This window comes from Scomber japonicus, chromosome 9 (assembly GCF_027409825.1).
Source record: "Scomber japonicus isolate fScoJap1 chromosome 9, fScoJap1.pri, whole genome shotgun sequence".
Taxonomy (NCBI): Eukaryota; Metazoa; Chordata; class Actinopteri; order Scombriformes; family Scombridae; genus Scomber; species Scomber japonicus.
This window is the reverse complement of record NC_070586.1, coordinates 16,331,838-16,358,756: the sequence shown is the minus strand read 5'-3', so window position 1 is coordinate 16,358,756 and position 26,919 is coordinate 16,331,838. Positions and strand designations below refer to the sequence as shown.

General features: G+C 40.7%; 1 protein-coding gene across 1 annotated transcript in view; it reads left to right on the top strand.

Annotated features, from left to right (window-relative positions):
• Window positions 1-26,919, top strand: part of sema6a (sema domain, transmembrane domain (TM), and cytoplasmic domain, (semaphorin) 6A) — a 99,162-nt gene that overhangs the window by 19,630 nt on the left and 52,613 nt on the right. The window contains exons 2-3 of the mRNA XM_053325304.1: window positions 23,973-24,129; window positions 25,081-25,198. Coding sequence (XP_053181279.1) covers window positions 24,030-24,129; window positions 25,081-25,198 — 218 coding nt within the window. The 5' untranslated portion in view covers window positions 23,973-24,029. The remainder of the gene's footprint in view (window positions 1-23,972; window positions 24,130-25,080; window positions 25,199-26,919) is intronic.

Here is a 26,919-nt window from a genome sequence, read left to right as displayed (position 1 = left end):
CTGATAGTGGAGCCGGTGACATTGCACAGGACATCAGGGCTGGAGGAAGGAAGGGGGGGGAGGAAGAGGGGGGGGGGCATCACTCTTAATAAGAGGGATGTTCTTTTTTTCTTTTTCTTTTTTTTAAGTAAAAGCTTCATTTCATAATCTCTCTTACAGCAGTTTTTATGAGCCTTTTAGCCTGTTCACCCTCACCAATATTCAATCTAGATTCAGGGCATTTTATTCAGTTAAAAGCAGCCAATGAAGCTTATACTAATAGTTTTTCTTAAAGGCATGAAGAGGATAAATCAGAGAAGGCGAGCTACAACTGTGTCATGGATCATTTAACGAGTTCCGATTCTCTCCTCGCTTCCACCGTTTCTCTCCCTCCACATTGGACCATGATTAGTGTTGGGCCCTGCTCTCAAAGAGTGCAGTATACTGTAGTTGACAAATGACTTTAGCTAATTAAGTGATTGTGTTGATGAGAATAAGTGTTGCTTCATATGGAGCACTGCAGGTCAAGCATGCACACAGTCAATATTTGCAGATGACAGATGTTACAAGAAATGTTTTTTTTCATGCTTGCTGACCTGATATTACACTGTTACTCCTTTTGTGAATATCATACAAAATAGAGAAGGAGATATCTACTGAATACATAAGGTGATTGCATCTCTTCATGCATATTACCCAACATGCAGATGATTTACACCCTCACAGTTACTGAACTAAGATGTTTACATTACCCAAGACTAACATATTAATCTGTCAGGCCTTTTTTTTAGCCCCACCGAGCTATTTGTTTTGACGTTTCACAGCATTGGCATCCATAGATATAGATGAAAGACCATGCTGAATCGAATGATAAAAGCCACTTGGTTTCAACAATAGTCCTACAGGCGGCTGATGTATGTCAGCTGTCATGTATTTAGGTATGTTTGCAATGATCAAACTCTTATTCATGTTGGACAGTAAAGACTTTAGTGAAAATCTTAGATGGCATCTTTAGAGGGAATTTTATCTCAAAGGCTTTGTTGCAGTTAATTGTTTGTACCATGACATACTGTATGGCTAAATATTTAGTTAATATAAATGCTTTTGTGTGCTTCAGTCACATTTTCTTTTTCATTTATTCTATTCTCGGCTTATACTTTTGCTCAGCCTACCTCCTAGCTTGACTGTTTTTTAACAAACAAAGGATTAAATGCTCCTGACTCGGTGTGTGTGTGTATGTGTGTGTGTGTGTGTGTGTGTGTGTGTTTGGTGGGGGGTTTCGTTGATGAACAATCTTCATATACCGTACAGACTTCCAGCACACACACCACACCAAACCAGTAGCATGTCATCAAAAGCTTAGACTTAAACGGTGTGTGTGTTTGCAGCACACTTGCTTCTGGAACCCATTTTAGAGTGGGGTAAAACCACATGAAAGGTCTGCCCCTATCCTTCTGCCTATAGCCCCTTCCTCCTTCCCCCTGCTGCTGTTAGAAGATTAGACAACTTTACTGGATCTTATAATCAGAGATGTCAACCACAGATGAAAATGCCCAGCCAAATGCATTTTGATAGCTCCCAAGAAGAGGGAGACATATGCAGGTCATTACGCTTTTTGCTCAAAGACAGCTGCTGCCTCTGAATCTCAGGACTCCCTGAAAGTCTCTGGCATAAATGGAAGGTAATTACCATATCAGAGATCAAGACTCTGGGCTCTGACACCACTTTTTCAATTACTCAGAAAGGTTGTTAAGATGCAAATTCAACAAAATGGCTGAAACCCCCAGAGAGGGATACAGTTTCACATCCGAAGACGCTTCTTGAGTTTCTTAGCACATCACATTTTAACAGACAAAGAGAGATAGAAAGAGAGAGAGGAATAGAAATAGAGGTTGGGTGGAGTGATGCAGGTCATCTATAATTCATTCATTTTGTTGGCGTGACAACCAAACGTCTCATTTGAGCACAAACTTCTCTTGATTGTATATTCTTGGGGGAGAGTGAGGTAGTGGTGTTTTCATTTCTAAGCATGCAAAGTCACCTTATTAAACCTTGATGCAGGTCTAATTTTATGTCGATGTCGTGCAGAGAGTTTGAAATCTGAAATCTGGTATGTTTTTTTGGAACAGGGACTCCTCCTTTTTAATCTGTTCTCATGACAAAAGTGTTCTTTCATCAAATATACATGAGAGAATTTGTCCTTAAACTATGATCCGTATCCTCTTATAACTCAGCACTGATATTTATCCAGAGAGCATTTCCTCTTCATTGCATATGAAATCACTTCATTCAAATTTAATCTGTAAGTTTGTTTTCAAAGTTCTAATATTTAGCTTCCTCAGATATTATTTTGCAGATGAATTATACATCAGCGATGTACAGAATGGTATGTCTCCTGCCGTATGCAAATCTGTGATTGTGCCTTCAGCACAGTGAAGGCACTGATTCATACTACATGTAAGGAAAGATGTTGCTGGGATAATACACACAACATATTGTATTCATGACAAACTGAACATAGTTTGTACTGGAAGACAAAAAGACTAGCTTTTCCTTGCTTAACTAGACCAAGAGCGGTTTGAGCTGACCGCATAGCTGACCATATATCCAACTAACCAACACTGACATCCTTAGAAATCTCTTGCTTCTGTCAGGCCAGCAAGACACAGTATGAATGATTTAAACAATGCCTGAAAGTGGCACAACTTGTGTTGCTGGTCTCGAAAAACTGTTTCTAGGTATTGAAGAGAAGAAGATTTTGTCCAACTAGCCCAGCTAGGCATCCTGAAACTTAAAACATGTTTTCAACAGATCTGCCTGGACAAAATGTGTGTACTGTTTGTCTCTTAAGGCTCCCTGTGGAGTAAATATGGATGCAAGAAATGGCAGCAGAAAAGATGGCAGCAAGAACAATAACTAAGAGATGTGGATGTGGAGGAGCAGCCTGGTTACACTGGTGCTGCCAGGAACGCTGGGAACACTGTGCGTGTATGTGTGTGTGTGTGTGTGTGTGTGTGTGTGTGTGTGTGTGTGTGTGTGTGTGTGTGTGCCAGGGTCTGAAGAAGGGAAGTCTCTCGCTGAGGTCATGCCATGTAGGCCTCTCCACTGGGGCCCACCCTGCCTGGCAGCCACACACACACACACACACACACACACACACACACACACACACACACACACACACACACACACACACACACACACACACACACACACATTTACACACTGGGGCTAGAGCCAGATAGAGAGTAGAGGAGACTCCACGGCTCTCTTGTATGAATGGCTGTCTGTTAACTCTGTGTTGCCCTCATCATGATGGCCTAATTATGACGGAGCTGGATTGTGTGGGTATTGGTATAGTATGTGTGTGTGTGTGTGTGTTTGAGTGTGTGCGTTTGAGTGTGTGTATGTGTGTGTGGGTGTGTGTGTGTGAGTATGTGTGTGAGTGTGTGTGTGTGAGTGTGTGTGTGAGTGTGTGTGTGAGTGTGTGTGTGGGTGTATGTGTGTGTGTGTGTGTTTGAGCAAGAGAGAGAGACAGAGAGAGAGAGAGACAATGACAGATACAGACACATAAAGGCCTTGTGTGTGCAGCTTGTGCATTCAATGTGTATGTGAGTATGTATGTGTGTGTGCATGTGTGTGTAGCCATGCTCCCAGGGTATTCCTATGTGCTCGATTGCTGGAGTGTATCAACAAGATGTTACTTGTCAGTGAACACTTAAGGTAGGATGTCTTCATACTGTGAAGGAAGAGGACTCCTACCACCACCGGAGGGTTTATGTAATTGTTCATTAGGAATACATATTATGCACATATACATAAAGTTTGCTTGCTTTCGATTGTTACTGCCGTTTCCAATTTTTCCCTTGACAATCTATACAGCGAGCTCATGCATTATGCAGATCACACAAGGGGGTAAGTTTGCTCTGTGAGGGGAAAGAGGAAAGCATGATTCCACAACGAATTATTATAGCACACATGCCACAATGTTGTTTACACATTCTCATATATTCAGAAAGAAAAGGCAAGAGACATGCAATGATTGGAGTAGTGTTTCTTACTTTTCCCTCGCTTCCTCCATCTTCAATGCTGTTTCTTAGAGTTACTAAAAACACTTTTGTGGCAATGGGGGATTTATTTGCATTTCCATGCCATGTCTGTCTTTGTTTTCCTTTGAGTAGACATGAGTGTATCCCATGTGTAGTGCCCTCTCTTTCCTCACCCATCATCACTCTCTCCCCCTTTAGTCTAGCACTTATCTCACTTCTCCCTTGTGTAGATTATTTGTGGTGCCTCCTCTCCTCACCCCTCTCCACCCCCCACACAATCACATGAAGCCTCCATATTTACACCCAGCTGTCTTCTCCCTCAAGCCCTAGTTTCTCCTCCCTCCTCTTTCTGGTAGTGTCATCCCCCCTCTACTCCTTTTGCATACTCCCCTCTCTCATCGCCTGTTTGTGCTGCTCCCCATCGATGGAGCCCCCTCAGCCCCAAGACTCCCATTCACTCGATGGTGCCATCACAGAAGCATAATAACTTTTAATCGGCAGTCCTCCCTGTGCTCACAGTGTTTCATTATGGCCTTGGCTCCGCTCCCTGGGCAGGCGGTGGTGATTGTTGTAGGAGCGACTCTCAGTGAGCTTATGTCAGTCTTCTACTTGATTATAAGAAAAGAAAGAGTGAGCACATGAGGGGAGGAAGAAAGCGAGGTGAGAAAGATAAAGACAGAAACTGAGCAAATGACATATTTGCTCAGGGAAGAGTGGTCTGTAGAGTAGGAGAAAAAAAGACAGAGGCAACAAATTATTAGAAAGAGAAACAGCATGTCATGCAGAGTTTGCTGGAGTTTCAGACTGTCAGCCAGCCTGCATGGCGAGCCAGCAAAAGACGTCACCTTTGCTTTTAAAATAGTTAATCTGCTCCTAGAGGGACAATGACTGCTTTAAGTCCCTCGCTCTCTTCTAAGTCCCTCCCCTGAGCTAAAACCCTCTGAGGCACATTGCTCGGATTAGCTTGTGTTGTTGTTGCATCTCTTCAGCGCTATATAGTACCAGCCCTAGATGCAAATACATATTATATGCTGGAAAAGCCCGGCATATGGGAGTAAGATGCTTATATGTGAATAGAGGGTGGGAGTTGATATATTTGTGTTTTGTTGGTGTACAGTGTTAACAAGAAGAAAATATAAATCTGTTGATGTTAAAGCATAATGCAGTATTCCTTTAAAACAACATACACAGCCCCATGGTTTCAGATGACACGTCTCTTTTTTATTGAATTAAAAGCAAAAAGAAAACAAACTCAAATCAGGACTGATTTATAATCTAGGGATCTAACTTGTATAGCTTGAAGTACAATATGTGCGTGTTTGTGAGAGAAGCAAGTAGGGCTCTCTTAAGAATAGTATGAGGTCTTGCAAATAAAGGTCTTTGGGTAGTAGCCCAGTGGCTGTAATTTCTATGTCATTTCCCTCAGACTGTATTCATGCTCTGGTTAGGAGGGTCATTTTACTGTGACCTATCTTAAAATGGAAAACAGATGTGGTTGGCTGGTTTCTGATTGATATCATACTGTAATAGTACAGTATATTGTAGCATACTTAATTGCTACTGGAGATACTGTAATATCACAGAGATAATGAAATGAACTGTACTGGCATATCCTGTTTTTTTTTTAAAAGAGATTTTATCTCATACAGGTTTTAGATTATCCCGTCCATTTGGATTAGTATGATGTAGTGCGCGCATTTTAATGATATGACTGTACACTTATGGAGTCACATATAAATACATCATTCAAATCTGTGAACCCTGTACATATCACACAGTTTTTTTTATATGGTTATATGCGAATAAAAGGTTTATATGGATTCATTTTTTTTACATTCATTTGACTCATTTAATATTAGAATGTAGCTCTCAGTATGATGTTATCTTATAGTGAATTCCTGACTGGCTTAAACACAGTGCTTATGTTAATTTAATGTAAAATCTTCTCCACTTCCATGACAGCCTTTATCTTTGAAACCTTTCACCTTTGACCTCTCTCCTCATACAACCCTCCTCCAGTGAGTCAGCTGTGTATCCTTGTCTCATGCTATGCTACTATGGCATGAGGGGATTAGCTGCTGCTGCCTGTCATTGTTGTTCACCCAAAAACCAATAACATAAGCCAGTCAGCACACACTGAGGGGCAACAGTAGATGGTCCATTTTAACTCACACAAGCACTTTTGTCAGCACCTCTGTTGTCAGCTTCAGTTTTTTGACAGAAAGAAATGGTGTCAAAGGGCAAAATACATGTCTAAGCTTCAGAAAAGATGTCAGACACAGTCATACCTGTATGTCCTAAAAGACTTAGATTCAACATGACATAAAGATACAGAGAGTGCCTTTTTACCTGCTTGTTGCTCTACCCCCAGGAGAGAAAAAGCTTTGAACAAGCTTTACCTGCTGATTCAAGACAGGTGCTGGGCGTTGAGCATCTTCACTTACATTTGACAGAAAGCCAGCTCTCCTATCTACTCACCAGTCATAAAGTAATATTCCCCAATATGCCCATTTCAAATATTTAGACATGCAGGGACTAAGGCTGGAAGTCCTTGCCTCATCTACCTGAAAACCTGCACTAAATTACCTCATAATCATCCCCAGTAATTGTCTCTGAACCTGTCAGTACGTGATTCTAATTCATCACATTAATATGCCACAAGAGAATGAGTCTCTACAGCATCATTTCACAGATGGCTTATCTTTGCAGAAGAAAAATAGAAATGAAAAATGAAGTCTTCTGCAATGGTGCACTGGCTTAGCTCCTTCAGAAGCTGCCGAACTGAAGTGACTACCAATTAACAACCCGATTTGAGAAGGAAACAAAGATAGTGGATGATTAGACATGCAGTATATGAATGTGTTTTACAGGTGCTAATGAATTCTGTCTATTATTGTTGAGGCTTTTATCTTTTACAAAGGTGCATTGAGGGGGATGCATGTAAAACAGGGTTATAGCAGAATGAGAAGACACTAAAGTCACATCTTCAGTATTATAGCTTACATTTTACAGCTATACAGACATTACACATGATGAGTTTTGGTTCGTTTCTAGGCTGGTTGCTATATTTTTCAGATTAAAGGTCTAAATAGTTTTGTATTAATCTCCCAAGAACTCTATTGTGGAGTTTGGTGTGGGCTTTAAATCAACATTTGGGAAGATTAGAATAGCAGAAAATATAATTTATCGGTTAATTTGTTATAATTTAAAAAGTTTTATTTGGTGGCAACCCTGGGGATTTGTTTTTCATCCAAATATTTCTGAAATCCTGTTTGTTTCTAGTAATGTGGACAGTATAACACTGCTCTTTCCCATGTAAGGAGTTCAGTTTAACATTGTATTTTGTTGAATGAATGAATAAATAAACATGCAGAGAACCTAGTATTGCTTCCTGTTGAGATTAAGTGCAGAAAAACCTATTAGTTGTATTGCTAATTATCCTATTGTTGCATTATCCTTCTACTACGGATTTAGTTAACACAGTTTTAAAGGTAAAGATGGTAATCCACTGATCCTTCCTCAACAATCAGACTAGAGGATCCGTACGACAGCACTTTAGCTCATAAGTCAATTACACAAAGACAAAGTTTACAATTACAGTAGCAGGCTACTCTTAGATTTCCGTTTGAGGTTAAAGGAGGAAATTTTGAAACCTTTGAAAGAAACAGACACTAAGGAAAAAATACAAAAATACAAAATACAAATATACAAAAATGACGGCAATTTAATGATTGCTAAGTTTGTTAAAGTCCCTTTGATAGTCATCTAGTCCTCTAAATTCTTGAGGAGTACTTTTGTTAAGCCAGCTTGATCAGGGTATTAAGCCCTACCATTGTCTGACAAGATAGCTCTTTTGCATTGTTTTTCGTTTAAAAATTGCATGTCAATGGAATTAAATGCACAAACAGTTAAAAGGTTTAAGTTACCGGATGAGCAACTTGATCCTCTTATGTCTTAAGGGGCCCTAACTCTTTCCGTAAAGCACCGATTTCATTGCTGTATCTAGCAGACTGTAAAGTGCTGTCTTCCAGGCTTTCTCTGTGATTTCGTACACGTAGAGGTGCATGTGTGTGTGTGTGATTCTTAGATTAGAGATGATGGTGCTACTGGTTGTGATGGTTTGGATGGGATCATATCTGGATGGATGAAAGGAGGATTGGATGGAAGGGAGGGGCAGGTTACCCCAGGGGCTCATCAAAAGAAGACAGAATGAGGGAAATAAGAAGAAAGGGGTAAAAAAAAAAGGAGGACATCGGCGCCTATCCTCCTTTTTTCTCTCCGAGGCCAGTGTGACAGCAGCTGAAGCCTGTTGTTTCCTTTTAGCTGAGTGGATATTTGAACCCAGAGCAACCCTCTCCCTTTCCCTCTCCTCCTCTACCTCTTCTGCCCTCCTGCTCCTCCTCGCTTATTCGTTCTGTGTCTTCAATTCCATTAAGTTGATTTACATTATTCAGACAAACTCATTAATCACATTTTCCACTGGATATAATCATGCTTGTCAATCTGAAACCTGGTGAGGGTAGAGGGAGGGTAGCAAAAAAAGGAAAAAAAGAAAAAGGGGAGGAAAAAGAACAAGTGAGGTAAGGAAAAATGAGTCAGACAGATGGATTCTGTTCTGCTGGAGGGTCACTTGGACAAAACAGCCAAACCAGTGCAGTTCACATGCGATTACGCTCATCTTTATAGATATTTTGTCTGCGTGAGGAGAGCCAGACTTGTGTTTATCTCAAGAGCCAGATGGACATGAGGGAGATAGAGAGACAGAGAGAGGAAGCAAGAGGTAAAGACAGGGGGAACGCCAGAGACGGGACAGAAATGGGAATAGAAAGACAAACTAGAGGGAGAGAGAGAGAGAGAGATGTGGAGTTTGGGGGAGGCTCCAGCCACAGTCTTTCAGTTGGTGATGATGAATTACTTTGATAGAGACAATCAGGATGATGTTAGTGTGAGTGTGCCAGAGGATGCAGTCACAGCCAGACTAAGTCCTCCTTTGGGGAAATGAGATGGTTAGTTAGAGCACACAGGCACACACACACACACACAAACACACACACACGCACACACACACACACACACACACACATAGGCAAAGTACACACACATGCATGCTTGCCCAGGATATATAATAATGCAACAAATCACTGAGGAAATAGAAGTTCTATTTGCTGGCTGCATGTATAAGCTACTGTATACTGTATTGCCGCAGTGAGAGAAGCAATGTATGAAATTCCACTGACCTTTGCACACAGGTAGGTGTGTGTACAGTGCAGTTTGTCTGGGTAGTGTTTGCTTCTGGAAGTAGAAGATATTCATACAGTGCACTGGATGCTGTGTGGGCTGCTGGGCTTGCCTACAAATCCATGATTTCAAATCTCAGGATGCACTGTCATAAAACAATTGAAAACCTTTGGGTAGCAGTTGCTCCCATACTATCTCTATCTAATGAGGGCATTTTTGCAATGTTCCTTTTTGCTTAAGGGATAGAATTTTTCAAGTCTATCATGAAACAAAAGTTACATACCCAAATGACACATGTTTTTCCTTACTATAATAATTCCTGTTCGTACTGACCAGTCAAGCCCATTTTCCATTACATGGTACCAGCTCTACGCCTTTTTTTGTTTTCCATCTGGCAAAAGTTGTGGATATTATCTGGTACGTACTTTTTTGTATTTTTTTTACTCACTTGATCACTGCCATGCTGTCTCTCTTCCTCGCTCATGATCCTCAAGTAAAAAATCTACAGCTGTGCTTGAAGCATGGCATTCACCCATGAAGAAAAAATAAAACAGTCTTCTCCTGTTGTTCTTTGTATTTACTGCTGCAAGAGTTGGATGCATGAGAAGGAGAAATGCAGAGGAGGAAAATTAAACTGAAAGCTTCAAGAGCATCTGTCTCTACTGTAAATCATCTGTTGAGTGTTTGATGGTTATTTCTGCTTCCGAATGTAACCACTGTGAATTAATCAGAAAATAATGTTTTATTTCTCTTATTCACCGGTTTTGTTCTCTTTACTATTACCTCTCCTCGCTCGACCACAGCAGCACTGTCTCACTCTCTTTTCCTCTCGTGTTTTGTGTTGAGAAGCTGACAACAAAGCCTACCTTTTAACATCAACAAACTAAGAAAAATGTCCTCCCCTTATCCTAAAGTGGTCCTAAATTGATTTGAGAGTACTTCCTTGTTTTATGAATGAAGTGGCACCAACACATAAAGCAGCTTTGCTTTTTGTGTTTGACCAATCAGCAACAGTCATCCCTGGAAACCCGGTTCTACATCGAGGGGGTAGTATCTGTAATGGAAAATGAGTGGAGCTGAGTCCAGCCAGTGCCATTTAACAGAGACATGGCATAAGGGATTCCATTAAAATGCACTTTCTATAAGTGATTTGGGACAAAATCCAGAGTCCTCCTTACGTGCAATAATGAAAAAAAAACTTTATTTGAAGCTAATATGAGGCATCCAAATTAGTCAATACAAGTCAATATCTTTCAAAGTCTCTGTCTCTTTAGTACCAAATTCCCTCTTTTTGTTATGATCAAACCACTGCAGCTGAACACGAAAACACAGTCCATTGAGGCACAAAAACAGAATATTTAACTAAAAAGACTGTTACTGTGGAATATATTTGCTTTATTTTATCAAATCAGACTGCTTAAGCCTCATATTATCTTCAGATAAACTTTTAAATAAACTTTTGTTCAAAACATGGACTGTGGGTTTCATCCCCCATTATTTACATTGTAAGCACATTTGGAGGTTCAGTATAATCATAAGGAATGATTACTGTGAGCAAAACCTGTTTCAATATACATATAGGAACCTGATTATTGTTTTAAGGAAGACTTTAAAGATTGTGAACTTATCCATTTACAATGCCTCATCTTCTAAGTGGAAACATTTTGGCTGTTAGATTTTTCCACTACTATTTTTTAATAAAACAAGCAAAATCATCAGTCATGTGGAAATGACAAAATAAAGCTGTACAGCAGTCATAAATCAGTATCTTCCAGGTATCAATCATTTAGGTTTGACAACCTGGCATTGCTTTCCTTTTGTCTCTTCTAAATACAGAAGTGAAAAAAAACACCCTCCCTCCACATGATTCATCAAACTCAACAGTGGACTTACATGATAACTCTTCATCCACTGAATAAACAGTCATGATAGATGTGTCTGCTTAACCAAAAAAGGACACTCTTCTGGCTCGTTTCCCCCTCTCTCAAATCCACCCCTTGTCTAGTACACTTCAGCAACCATTTCCTAACTTCTCTTTAAACTCCCTCCTCAGATCTCTCCATGAACTGTGGGAGCGTATAATTAAGAGAAGCCGATTTAAACCGTTTTATACCTTATGTGCTGTAGGTTTGTCTTCTGGCAGTCAGTCAGGCAGACAGAGCAGAAGACAGACAAAGAGGAAGTACAGAGGCAGGCTGACGGGGGAAGTAGGATTTTTTTTTTCTTCATGGTTTTGATTGAAAGGAAGCTATAATCTTGGCATTAGCCTAACATCACGGTGAGTGGGCTCTGCAAGCTCAAGTTTCCCTTGGTGCCTCAACTGTGTTAAACTTGGGAGCTGCAGGTAGGCACACGCCCACCATCTGAACGACTGACTGTAACACAACACCTGCAAGGGCAAACTCATAACCACATTCACATTGGACAAATATGCACAACAGCCCATCACTGCAGTCTCCTCTTCACTCACTTCACACCCCATCCTTCATTATCACTCAGACTGAGAACAACAGGTCAGGACTGATGCTCTCTACATCTTTAGTCTGGCTCCCCTCGCTTTTATTTTCCTCTCCTCTGTCCTTACGCTGACAGGAAGTCATAAACGCAGGTCTTTAGAAGTTGCCAGATCGGGGTAATGTTAGAGGTTATAAGGTTAAGATCAAAGCCAGACGGACTGGTTGAGGTTTTTAGCAGAAGTCTTCCATGTGGCGTATTCTTATAAACTGTAATGGCTGAAAATGGCTGAAACAGAAAAAGCCACCCCACCACCCAAAATTTAAAAAAAAACCCACAAAAAAAGTAATAAGAATTTGTAAGTGTGAAATGGGAGGCTGTTAAAGCTTTTATCACTTGAGAGGAACAACACTTAGTGAATTATGGTGTGAAAAAGAGAAAATAGATAAGAAAGAATAATTGTGTCCTCCACCTTCCAGATTGCAAGTTCTCAGCAATTATGCAGTGTTATCATCAGGTTTTTTTCTTCCAGATCACTGCTTATTTGTAGTCTGAACATTTTACAAGTTCCACTTCCTTTGTTGACTGATCCTGAATGGATTATGTGTAATCTTGATCATACATGTGTTTTTTTTTATCACAAACATTAATCTGAATTCAACTATATGGTTAAAAAGGTTTATTCACTGACTCCCTAAACCTATTCATTTGAATATGTAGACTTTTAATTGCAGTTAAAATATGATAAAGCTTTTTGTTTTCCAGGACCCAGAAACTTTTGTTTAAAATATATTGTGGGTTTTATCTTGTCATTTTTTTGTCCTCTCAATATATGGAAAAAGTGATCCATGTGCTCTTTCATTTGTTGTCTATTCCTTGAAAGCTGCTAGTCTGCTTTGGCCTGGTCCAGTCCAACTCAGCTCAACTCCCACAAGGGAAATTTACAGCCATGATGTATAGCCCCAGCCGCTGAATTAATGCAACATTTCCATTAGAAAAATTGCATGACACAGCTGATATGAGAAGTCAGCGATCACAAAGATGCTGTGACACAGCATGGAAAATTACTTATCGGAGAACCGTCATCTACGCTTTGCTGAAATTTGTGACGGGAGACAAAGACAGCAATATACTGTACGTTCCCCTGGAAGTAGAGATTTGCGAGTGAGATGCAGAGAAGGATCTTAAACCCTCTCAATGTCTCATGTTATACTTGAAATAAATTATAACACAAATGTCAATGAGGTTCTGCATTTTCCAACAGTTTGACAATTGAAAGGAGGTGATTCAGATGTAATTTCATACTGTTTTCCACCAGTTAGTATGTGAGTTTGAAGTCTCTGTAGTACACCCAGTTTTCATTGTAACCGTACACTGTAATTACAGCATAATTACTGTGCATATGAGAAACGATGACATGAGCACTGCTTCAAACAGCTGTAAACACAAGGTCAGATTCTCTTTGTCTTCACGCCATACTGAACCGCATTATCTTATTTCTGTCTTCATTTTATTTTCTCCAGTAAAATATCTCTTTGTGACAAGACCGGGACTTGTGCATCTGTTTCGAAATGACCTGAATTAGCAAATATTTTTAGTTGTCACATGTTGTTATATTTACAATTAGCATGTGTTCAGTACTTTTTGCTAATGCCACCCAACCAGCCAAGCGTTTAAAGTGCTATGGGCACTTGCATTAACATTACATCATTTACAGTCGCCTACAACAGCACGAACATCAGGAGAATTGCACCCCCCCCCCCCCCCCCAAGTTGAACACTTACAAAAAAACTTGATTCCCTTTTATACTGTAGTTTTATACTCCAGAATAAATGAATTTATGGTGCTGCAGAGCTGTTTCTCTGTATTGATTTGATGGTCTTGTAATAAAGAACATACCTCTCTTGTGGCACCAGTATTCATACAACTCATTAAATGAACCTTAGCATTCAGTGTTCATTAAATTATGCTTCAGTGCCTGTCATGCAAAGGCTGTCAGTTATAACTTTTGACATTAAAAGCATCACATTCTATTCATAGCTTGTTGCTATGTTAATTATTGCCAAATGATGATGTATTATATAAACAGTAGTCATAAACACATATTAAGTTAAGTGAGGTTAACTAATAATCCAATCCCATGTACGTACAATCCTAAAGGGATTGTGTTTGCATGGCTCATAGTTAATTGTTAAAGGATAATTAGCCTAAGCTACTAAGTAGACTTCGTAGTAAATGGTGTCAGTAGTTGCATAATTTATTTTTTTATCGCAGGTCTCAGCCATATTAAAGTCATAAGCTCTACTATTTTTTGACAATGAATGAACAATCTTTACTTCAATAACCTATGTAAATGTTAATATTGTCCAGTATAATTGTTACATGGTCATGTTGCCACAGAGCAGGTGCTTACCTGTTACTATATCGTGAGACCTGTCTTACAGCTGGCAAGCACAGACATGCTAGTCTACAGCATTGTGGGCATAGTTACACACTAAGATGTATAATTGCATTAATTGGCTTGGCTCTAATCAGGTTTACAGACAGAGACATTGTTTTCCTGAAGGATTACATGCTTTACATCACTTCTCTTGTGTATCTTTCTTTAAAATAATATCTTCTCTTGTATCTTCTATTTCTGATTCCTATCATTTCTCTGCCTTTCCTCCTACAGAGGTTGAACCAAAACAAACAGCAATTAGCTTTCAACAGTGTTTTTAACTATGGTACATCCTGAATTGTGTTACTTCATCTGGTAACATAATGGTAATGGTAATCATAGTCACCGCTCTGCTGCAAACTGACAACATTTATTTGCAATAAGACGTAGCGCATTGCTTAATACATTTCCTTTTCATACAGTTTGTTTTCACGCTGCCAGAGCGTCCCAATGATCTGCCTGCCGGAGGATTGTCATCTCGTTCATTAGTTTGGAGCTGAATGCTAGCTGCATCACTCCTACAATATGTTCAGCGGAGATAACAATATTCAGACAGATTCATTCTGTACATTGGCAATACAACAGCTACTGTGGTGTAATGTGTTGTCAGTCAGTTGGTGCGGCCTTGTGCAGCGGCAGGATTGAATGTCCTGGTTTATCGGAGATGATTCATAATGCTATTGGATATGATGCACTAACAGAAAACAAGATACTCTGTTATCAGTATCACAATATCACAGGCTAACACAGAATGTAATTGTATTTAGTTTATTCCATCCTCCATTATAAATATGTGTTTCCTGTCATAGGCGAACATGGAGAGAAACAGGGTCTGTGGGATGAGGTTTCATTCTATTCTGAAGATGTACTCTGCATTTAGTTGCAGGGTGGAAAAGTGAGCTAGAGAAGAAAAGCAAAGAGAATGAGAAAATGAAATGTACAGAGACTCACTGGACAAGTTGGTGCGTACTACGTGAAAAGGAAAGACAGACTGATAATGAGGGAGACTAGGAGAGTGTGTGATAGTGATGTGCTTTGCTCTCCCCCAACCCGTGGCCAGCACATTACCTTAATAGAGATTAGCATCATGCTCAGTCAGATCTGATAGGCCCTGTTGCTGTACAACGGAAGGCCAGCTAGCCAGTTATCAGCGAGGACACAGGCTCGATCACTTAGCATAATGGAACCTGCATCAAATGAGATGGGAGCTCAACAAGAAAAATGCCATTAACAGATCGGAAATTATTTTCTGTGATGGAAAAACAGAAAATCATGGTACATTTGCAGAGTTTGTATGCTATATCAAGCTTCATCACATGGCATGATATACAAGCTAGCATGGCATTTTTATGGCTTTTCTTATACACACACACACACACACACACACACACACACCAACATGTACTGTATACTGCATTGCATTACAATTACTAAAAATGCAGCATTGATGGATTGTTGAAATATGGAAGAATATGCTGCAAAGCTTGCTGAGCAGCAGAAGTGAGAGGATTGCGTAAGGTACGTAAGTGATAGCTAGATAGACATGGTATCACACCTTGTAAAACTCTGAAGGACACCTATTATGAAGAAGCGGGAGGCTGTGAGATGTGAAAACTGTACCAGATGGATACAACAACAAAAACAGAAAACCATCACACCTCTCATTCAGTCCCTAAAGGCCACCCTCTTATATCCTGTGTCTTTTCTAGTTTAGTTGCGAGGAGAGGGAAAGAACTCAACAAAAACAGCTGCATAAGTTGAGTGACAAAGCAAATGCAAAAAAAACACCCACTGCATGTACATATATAGTCTTGTCGTTACAAAGCGAATTCTTGGAAGCACTGAGTTGAACTTTTCTGCCAGATGTCTTGTCATCTCTACCTCAGTGCTGTACCACAAGACTGCTGTTTTGTCATTAATGCTTTTCTGCCCCTGGCCAAGAATAGAGGTCATATCAGTAGTTTACATATGATTTTCATGGATTCATACATTCAGGCTTTATTGATTAAAACTTTATGCCTATTTAGTCAAGGTCCAGCAAGGATAAAAAATGCCAATTTCTTCCCTCCATATGTTCTTGAGCCAGTTACATCCATGGTGAAAAACCACTTAGTGAGCCGCCGTTGAATATTGACTTTGAGACATTTCTCATTTACAGCCGGGGCCTGTTGAGGAAAAGGGTCTATGCCGCTCTCAGGCCAGAATTACAGCTATTGTTTTATTGATTGCTCATCTGCTTTTATTTGTGGAAGACTGTGTCCCTCTGCTACTTCTCCCATATTCTTCTAAATACTAATTTCTGCAGGGACTCAAAGGACTTATGCATGAATTGCTGTGAGTCTATCAAGCCTCCCCTCTTCCCGTCAGTGAACCAGTTCCTTTTCCCTTCTAGAAGTTACATAAAAAATCATTTTAGGGTTCATGCATTTTGGATTTGGAAATACTTAACTAGGGACAGACAGAAATGGATTTCTCTGTTATGCTTCCCTCTGCTGATGGCTTAACTGATGTTTACTGAGGACGAAGGCCCGAGGAGGATGTGCTTAACCTACACTTAGTTCATATTGTATCAAATTCACATTCCTAAACATATCGTCATATGTTTCAAACCCCAAGCTGCCTAATTTAAAGTATTACTTGACTCACCAACCTTACAGGCTGGAAGTCGTAGGTCACTATTATGATTAAGCATAGCATGACATGGTGCAGCATCGCCTGAAGACACCAAGGCACCCTCAAGGCAGTTGGCCTTCAAAAAAGTGAGTTTCCAAGTAAAATGTGCATTATACCGTGTGACAGTTTCAACACCCCATCACTGCTCCACAGGGTGCTGTGCTTCAGTTATTCCAGCATCTCTTTTTCTATCTCTCTCTCTCTCTGCGGAGTTAATGTGGCATTTAGCTCAGTGACATTCTGATGTTTTTTTACTGCTATTTCTTCTCTGCCACACCTCAGGAGAAACGCCAATCCCGGTTTGTATCACTTAACTCAAATTCAACACTAGGCGGGTGATCTTTACTCAAACGACTCTCAAACGACCAACTGTTCTGTGCGGATAGACAAAAGTACAGCCTTATGTTACAGAGTAAAGGGATAAATAGGGTGATGTCAAACAATCAGAAAGGCAGGCAGAGTAGCATCAGACCAAAGAGATAATTTGATCAAAAGAGAGACGGCCATGTGCTACCAAGCATGTCCTTATCAGCAGCAATTTTCTCTGCTTTGCCCACACAGCTCTGTATCAGCTGCTTCCAGATTGATTAAGTTGCCCTGCTTGTATCATCGCGAGCAGTGATTGACAAGGCTGGGAAAGGTTCTGATATTTAAATGTGTAACCTCGTTCTTTTTTGGGGTCAATCTCTTAAGCACCAGTTGATTGTACGTGTGTGTGTGTGATTTGTGAGCTGGGCTTTGTGTGTGTTTGTGTGTGTGCGTGTGTGAATGTGACTGAGTGGGGGCTTGTTTTGATTCATAAATACTTCTTTTAGACAAAGCAAGGGAGCAGTTTGCACCGCACTCACCTTTTTCTTCTTTGCCGCCATTCTTGAGGAGATGAAGAGCAGTGAAAAGAGAATTACAAGGATAAAGGGAGGAGAGACAGGGAGGAGAGACAGAGATATCATAACAAATGTTTTCATTAAGTCTGTGAGAGATAGTACGGGAACATAGGGGACAAATGGGCAATGTGGGCATGAAAAACAACTATTGAAAAAGAGAGATATAAAGAGTATTCTGCGGGTATAGATGCATGATATTTCCCTTAAGTAATTATATTTTTAGACTTATTTAAGACTATGTAAGCTATTCTTTGTCTCAAAATTCAGCTGTGAAAGTTATTCCAGAGTAATTTTGGGAGCTTGTCTCAGGCCCAGTAGCCTAACAGGCTCTTGACCTACTTTTTAAAAACAATGTAGTGAGTTGTAGGTAGTTATCTCCTCTAATCTTTCTGCGCGGTTGATTTCTGCTGGTGGCAGGGCTGGTGTGATGTCAGTTTACTTTGGATCATTCTCAGACAGAGAACAACCATCAACGTCGGCTATCCCTCCCCTCTCTACTTTTCTATCTTTTCCTCTCCCCTGCTCTCCCAGCCTCTTTGCATTCCCGTCACACTTTTTCCATTTAATTCTTTTTGTTTCTAAATCTATGGTAATTTGCTGCAAAAAGTGTCCTCGATACAAAAAAAGGATACCCACTGCTTTGTGGTAGATAATTGTTTTTAATGAATAAGACGCACAGAGGCATGTCCAGGCCTAATAGCTTTCAGATCACAGAGGTAGAGTTATAAAGATAGCAGCTTATCTCCAGTCAGTGAATGTCTTTGTGAGGTTGCTGTTGTTCCAAGTTGGCGCTTTGCCTCTGTTCTCTTGCTGTTCTTCTGTCTCTGGTTCCCTCTGGTTCCCTCTCATCTTTTTGAGTCTTCTTTGGCTCACTTCCAGAATCAATCCGTCACCTCTTTAAAAGGGAGACGTTCTCGCATTTGGGCTTCTGTTTCAATAAAGGGAGTACAGCGACAGGGTGCCTCATTCATGTCCGCTTCATTGTCTTTTAATAATCAAACCATGATTGATTACCTCCATGCAGATATTCATTTGAAAGCAACATCTGAAGGAGGAAAAATGGGGGAGGAAAAGAAAAAACACCAGTATGCTTTTTGATAGCTCAAGGACTGTTTATGGGAGCGTGCATGCAAGTGTGTGTGTCTGGATTTGTGTGCTTATATTGGATGCTAGTTTGGCTCTTGTTCTCAGATAGACAGGCAGGTTCCTCCCTCTCCCTCTTTGTCCATTCCCTTCTCTTATCATAGCCTCCTGGGTTCAGGCAGACAGCTCCTCCTGTCTTTTCTCTCTGATTTATCAGGCCAGGGCTGACATGTGTAAACACCTGCCAGGCTATCCACCCCATTTGGGAGCCCTAGGAGGTTGGATGTGTTCCATTTTATATCCCCATATGGTGGATCAATGCATTATTCTCACCTTGCTGTCTTTCCAACCTTCTCTGCTTGGTCGTCTTCTCTACTTTCACACCTCATCCCAAACCCAATTTCCTCCAGACTCTCTTAACCCTCTCTTTCACAGCCTTTCTGTGAACAGGTGTTACTATATGAAAAGAGAAAACTGTGTTAGGTTTAGCAATACAGTATTTATGTGGCTGAGTTGTAAAAGTGTACAGTTTTAGTGTGGTCTGATGTTGTGGGTGTTGTGTTTGCACCTGTGTGCGAGGTGTGTTTCTACTCTGTAACACTGTGTGATTGCCACACAGCAGAAACTTCTGAAGTTGCTGGAATTACCCGACCGCCATTCAACCGCCTGTAAAATCACACAGCTTTTATTCAGTTCCAGCAACCATAAAAAGCAGTTTGAAAAACAACATACAGATGAAATATTACTTTTTCTCACAGACATCTTATTTAATTCTTTAATTTATGTTCAAAGGAATCAGTGCAACCAACTACTACTTCTTTCTATTAAAGAAATAGTTGACAGTAAATGTTGACAGTGAGCTCCATGGATGATCATGTGTACCAACAACAAATATTCCTGAAATTATATAAAAACAAGATCACACTCTGTAACATATCTGTTATAAAATTCCAATCAAAGATACAAATAGCATCTGGCTATGATTACCGATACGTTACAGCACATTTCCAGTTAGCTACCCCTTCTCTTTGGCATTCCTGTCATCTGTAAACCCTTCAGCAACAATCTTTGGACATTACCCAGACTGCCAAATATAAACACAAGCAAGCTGTCAGACAGGATTTAAAAGAAACTGCTACTTCGCTGTAAAAACTTTCATACTTCCTTATACTTCCTCCACGCTAGACTATGATAATAATATAAAACACTTCCAATCAGACAAGCCTCTATTGTTCTCAGTAATGTCAACGACACGTCTGAAAACATCAAATTCACTATTGCACAATTTGATCACATGACATGCTAATGTCTGAAGATGGAACACACAGCTTGTGTGTGTCCTCAACACACAGGTCAACCATCCTGTGCAGCTGTGCTATGTAAAGCCACATATATACATAGCAGCTATTCAGAATATGTGACAAGGATTTAGTAACTGATTGATGACCATGAAGAAAACAAACACAAACACATGGAGAAGCATCATCAACAGGTCTACTCTGTTGTAATTAAATGGAAGTCTCTCACTTCATCGCACAGTTTGATGGATAACACAGCGGGGGCCTTCAGGAGAAAAATAGCTGGGACCATCTTAGCATTAAGTGTGCGGATGTGTGTGTGTTTGTGTGTGTGTTTGTGTGTGTGTGTGTTTGTGTGTGTGTCCAACATTGCCAAAGCATGTGTGTCTCAATCTGTGCTTATAATTGCACTTAGCTAGCCTGACAAACTAAATAATGGGTAACATTTCCTTCTTTTTCCCAGGTGAGGCCCACTGTGGTTGACCTTGTCGCTCTAATAAATGTGTGTTATTGTGATTGTGTTTTAGCTCCAGGTACCTTTTTGCTAACATGTTGATGCAACAGCAGCAACAACATCATTAGGCCTCATCATGTGTTTATTATTAAAGCCAGTAGTTTGGATTGGCTGGCCCCATGGGGCTGCTCAGTCTGGGGAGAGAAAGTGGATGTATATATGTATATGTGTGTGTGTGTGTGTGTGTGTGTGTGTGTGTGTGTGTGTATGTGTGTGTGTGTGTGTGTGTGTGTGTGTGTGTGTGTGTGTGTGTACATTTGTAATTGCTTGTCTGCTTCAAGTTGTCAGATGTTTTGTATTGTTAATATAGTTTGAGTTTATGTGTGAGTTTTCTGCTGTGCTTCTTGCAAGGATAAAAGTGTGTGTGTGTGTGTGTGTGTGTGTGTGTGTGTGTGTGTGTGTGTGTGTTTGTGTGTGTGTGCGTGCGTGCATGAGTATAGTAATTCATAAGATAGGGATTATGTAGAGGGATTCTGGGAGGTCCTTGTGTCTTTATTACCTGCTGGTGGCCTCCTGCCAGCATCCAACTTGATTAACTCTCCCCTCTCTTGCCTTTCTGCATTACACACAACCAGCTACTTTATCACTGAGAGTGTGCAGGAGGTGTAAGGGAATAGTAGCTAAGGTTCTCAAAATGTTATTATCTATTAAAAGCCTGAGAAGGAGACACAGGGCTCCACTGTTACTCTCTATGTCTCCTCTTTGGTTGTTTTTGAAGGAGAGCTTTTACAGGAGCGGAAATCCGCACACTTTACTTCCACCTGTGCAAGTGGCTTTCGGTAGTAGGGAATTTATTGTTGGAAGTTAGAGCACATGTTTAATCCTTGATTCCTGGATACCTGATGTTTTCAGTGTGTGCACGAACAGGCGTCTGTAGTGGTGTGCAAAAGTAGGATTTTAGATCAGGATTTAACACACACATGCACACACACACATAGACAGAATCACACGTTCACACAAGGAAGCAATTTGCTCTTCCACAAAAAGAGCGTAATTCGGTAAAGACAGACTGTGTCTCACACTCTCCTGTTACTCATGTGTGGCAGCTGGTAATAAAAGGGCCATTGGAAGGCTTAGAGTTTTACTTAAGTCATTTTGTGCTCAATTTATTTTGTGTATCACAGGAGGCAGTGTGAAATGATTTGACTAACAGTTTTTAGCATTCTATTATACCCCATTGATATAGATGGAAGATGTGCGTTGCCTTCAGCAGCTGCTGATTCTCAGCACGTGTAAGATAAATGTCTGGAGTATAATTAATCTCCTGAGATTCATTTCAAAGAACAAAAACAGTACAAGCATCATCATTTATATGGAGCTATTGTAGTTTCATATTTGACACTGACATAATCAAGTCCTATATCTAAAAATATAATTAAAGAATTATTCCCATTCATTAGACAGAGCTGGAACTTGTTTTCTTCCTCATACATCCTCCATTTATCATTCACTGTCTGTCCAGCTCCTTCAGGGCAAACCTTGCTGCCCCTTGCCACTTACTTGCTCATCAATTAGTCGATTACTGGAGGACTTCCGGGTCAAGGTTCAGGAGAGAAACACATTTCAGTCCTCTGTAGAGGTTTGCTGGACTGTAAAGAGAGAAGAAAAAGAGTGCCAGCCAATTTTTATTTAGAATTTGGACAAAGTCAGAATGCACAGCTGAAGTGTAGCTCAGTCAACCCTCGCTGCATGATAAGCGTGAGGGTGAGGGAAAATCCATTTTTGTATTTTTTTCTCTTCATAAAATATAGAGAGCGCTACAAAAAACAATCTAAGGATAAGAGGAATAGGCCAAGCAGTGAGAAAGAAGGGAGGGGAACGGAGTAGCGTGTGAGATCAAGGTCGTATCCAGGCTTTAGTATTGGTATTCTCCTCAGTGTTAAAGTGATTCTCCCAGTGAATAGTGTTTTCATTCCTCTCCTGAATGAGATTCACAGGACCATGGAGAGAGAGAGGGAGAGAGGAAGAGAGAGAGAGAGAGAGAGAGAAGGAGAGAGAGACATGACAAAGAAAAGAGAAACTAATTCCCCCTCAATCTCGCTCCCTCTACTCCCCCCCCCCCCCCCCCCCCCCCTCTGTTCGCACCTCCCCCCCCCTCGGACATACAATAGCGAATGAAAATACAGCGTGGGATAAACAACTTTTATCAGACTGGAGCAAATGAAATTGAGTATTTTATTCAATTCTCCATCCCTGAAGCATCCACTACTTTATCTACCAGGCTACATCTCACCCCTACAGCTTCAATAGAAAAAAAAGGAGAAGAAGAAGGTGCTTTATGCAAATTAAATGCTTTATTCTTGATTAGATTACCAACGCAATAATTGTCTTAGATGATTTATGGGTGTAATTTGTTGCCACAAACAGCAGTAGGAAGCTCAGTTGCCATGGCATGTGCAATGAAGACATTACATCAACACAATTTAGGGGCATCTGCTATAAAAACCACTTCAGTGGACACATATACATTACATTAGAAAATTAGCTCATTAAAGATGCGATTTTTTACAAGATTTTAAGATAAATAATCAAGGAAATAACACCCAGGTATTTCTTTTCCAGGAAATTTGCAATGCAACAGCCTTACGATAACTGCATGAGAACAGTGTTGGCATTTAAGTTAGACTCCCAAGTGCAATGAGAACTGAGATGAGAAGGAAAGGAAAGAAAGGGCAATCCTCCAGGTGGCTCTTTAACCATTGCTGAGGTAAAATGCAGAGTTCAGTAGCCATACTGATGCACCATTTTAGCTGACAGTAGTCATCGGTCTGTAGTAGTTAGGATGTAGGATTGCTACTCTTGTAGGAGACTGAAGTGGGAAATTAGGTACTTGCCACACCATCCCGCCACATCTCCAGGTACTGCATATACTTTTCAGCAAGCTAATTTCAAAAAGAGCTCTCCCATTTCACTAAGACCCTGTCACATATAGACAGAGGGAGAGGCACAGAGATCTTCTCTGCCTGACATCGATCTATGACGCATATTACCACCCTAATCCATTTAATTCTGTTTCGCTTGCAACGTGGCCCACTTGAGTCATCAAAAATGCATTTATAAATATATCTCTGACAGATTGCGATGGGCTGTGCAAAATGCACAAACTAAGCTAATTGAGGTGGATTTGAACTTGTTTGGCTAACTCTTTTCTTTTTCCGCCTCCTCTCGTCTTCCCCCTGGTTTCTGCGTTCTTTGTTCACACAAAGAACGCAGAAACCGAGTAATTGAGGAAGCAGTCAGGTGAAAACAGATTTGTTTGACAAACTTTGTTTTTTTCCTTCCTGCCTTCCCCGTCAATTTCCCTTCATCCATCTCCTCCCTGCTCTCACTTGTCTAACACTTCTGTTTCTCTTTGTACAGGCTGAGGTAAATCTGTAGCAGAGGACCAGCAGCAGCAGCAGCAGCGTTGGTGCGACCATGAGGTCAGAGGCCTTGTTACTCTACTTCACGCTACTGCACATAGCCGGGGCGGGCTTCCCCGAAGACAGTGAGCCTATTAGTATCTCACACGGCAACTGTAAGTATATGCTTTTCTTTCTTTACTTTCTTTCTTTCTTTCTTTCTTTCTTTCTTTTTTCTTTCTTTCTCTCTCTCTCTCTCTCTCTCTCTCTCTCTCTTTCTTTCTTTCTTTTTTACTTTCTTTCTTTCGCCTGTTGCCTGTTTCCCCCCTTATAAAAAGTCCTCCTTCACTCTCTGCCTACACTCTTTTCTTCTCTTTGTCTTCCACCTCTTACCCCATTGCAAATCCCCCTCTCACTATCTCTCTCACTTGTTCTATCCTTTTTCTCCTCAACATCCCTCTCAACCCTTGCTTCCTCTGCAACCCCCCATCCCTACGCTGACTGCATTGTGAAGGCATGGAGTGTAATTTGGCGCCCAAGGATACAACCCTCTACACACACTAAAATGAGGACTTAAAGCAGCATTTGAAACGGAGCCCACCCCACATCAAAGGATAATCCGCTATTTTTCTGCTGGGCTCCTAATGCTGTGTGTGATAGTGTAAACACTGTGGCAGGCTATATAGATATGGTCATTGTTTCCTCTGTTTCTCTCTCTGTTTTTCCTTCTGTCCTGCCTCGTCCCACACTCTCTGGGTGTAACGCTGTACCTCCTGGCCAGGAGGGCTAAAACTGCAGCCAACCAGCCTCACATAGACCTGCCCCTCTATCAGACTGTTTATTCAAACAAAGCGCTTTCATCCAAAGCCACTAACAATAGAACGATTGCACGGTACAGTGCAGCACATTGTTAGACATTGTTAGATTTATGGCCACAGTAGGAGCTCAACCAACAATTGTGGTAGAGTTTTATAATCCAGCTAAGACACACGGGTTAATGTTTGACCCAAAACCCGTGGGACAACTGACAAAAGCTGTGAAATGCATGAAGTCTAAATTCCTGAAGGTATTATGTCAGGATCACACCTGCATGGGTTAATTGTTTAACTGGTCTTTTTTCCTTGCAGACACAAAGCAGTATCCGGCGTTTGTAGGCCACAAACCTGGCAGGAACAACACACAACGGCACAAACTGGACATCCAGCTCATCATGATCATGAACAGGACTTTATACATTGCTGCCAGGTAGGTTTACACTGATATTAGAGGAATGGTGGCATAAGACAATAGCTATGTAGTCTTTTTTCCCATAATCAGCAGAAATACAAATACTGAAGAAAGACAGATTGATAGACAAGGAGACTTCTGTTTGTGAAATAAAAAGAACAGGCCTCTGTAGTTTAAGATTAATTAAGATGAGCAAATGTGGTTCCACCAGGATTATTGAATCCTTCATCATGGGCTGATTAAAGTTTCAGTTATGAATTATTATCATCAACTGTTGCCACCTGAGGATTCAAAACAGTGAGCATGTGATCCCATATTTCCTTGATAAAGAGCTGCAGGATATGCAGCAGTCAGGCTATTGAACTGAACTTTGAAGCCCTGCAGTGCTGTTTTCTTTAAAGTTTTGGGAATCAAGAGGTACTAATTCAGAACAAAATGCTGAAGCTTTGAAGCACTTTTCTGTATGGCCGTGTCCCTTCATTATCTCTGTTGTTTTTCTTTTCTTTTGTTTGGGAGGCTCATTGTCTGCCGAACCCATTTTACCTCGAAAGATGTCTCTCAAGACTTGTGCCACAGTGTTCTAATGTGCTCTAATCTCAAGAAAAAAAGTTTCCAATTTATCAGAATTTGGAACTTAAATGCACCATATGTGTTCACCATATGTGTTTTACACTTTATATGGAAAACTACCTTAATAGACATTCAGAGTTATCAAAATATAGTAGCACACTTTTATACATTAGGCAGCATGGTTACACTCATAAAAATCGATTCTAAAAACTCTTTGTTTTTCTTGTCTGGTTGTTTTCTTCAGTGTCTGTTACCGGCCGTTATTGGCTTCTGTCTATCTGTCAATGTGTTTTTCACCTGTACATCTTTATTTCTGTGTGACTCAACTTTCAGATAATATAGCTCAATTACACCATCTGGAGCCAAAGAGAAAACTGATATTGATTTTGTCATCTCTCTTGTTGCCAGTATTTTTAAATTGTTCATGTTCCTTCTCCTCATGGCAAATTGAACTGGGAAAAGTCAGTACCATGTCCAAATGCATCACTGGCAGGTTTTTTACCTTCAATGCAGGCTTTAATGTGCAGTATGACGTTACGGCAGAATTGAAAAGATCTCAGTAAAATGGATCCTTATCTGCTTGTTTTGTGCCGTCCATGGCTAATTGAGTGGCAGGCTTGATTGGATACTGCTGAAAGCCACAATAGGGGTCTTTCTTTGTTTTCCTCCCAAGCATGTCAAATTAAGTGGCTGAGGGAGGCTGCTGCTTTAAGTGGCAGAGCTTTTTAACATATCTGTGGTCATTAAGAAGAAGTGTGTGGAGAGTGAGAAAGGAAACAGAGCGAAAAAGGAGAGTCTGTGTGTGTGTGTGTGTGTGTGTGTGTGTGTGTGTGTGTGTGTGTGTGTGTGTGTGTGTGTGTGTGTGTGTGTGTGGGGCGCCAGAGACTTTGGTCTGCCTCTTGCCCACCTGCTCCACATGGGGTGGCAGGGGCCTGAGGGGTAAGGGAGAGAAATGAGACACAGTGTGTGTGTTAGTGTGTGTGAGACAGGATGTGTGTTGCCCAATTTAGTATGCTGACCAGTTGTCGAATAGATTTAGAAGTAATTTCTTGAATGTGACGTGTGGGTGCATGCGTGCATGTGGATATACATTTAGAGTGGTGAACATGTGTTGCCTATGGGTGCAGTTGCTACATGTATGTATGTCTGTCAGCCTGTGATCCTGTCTG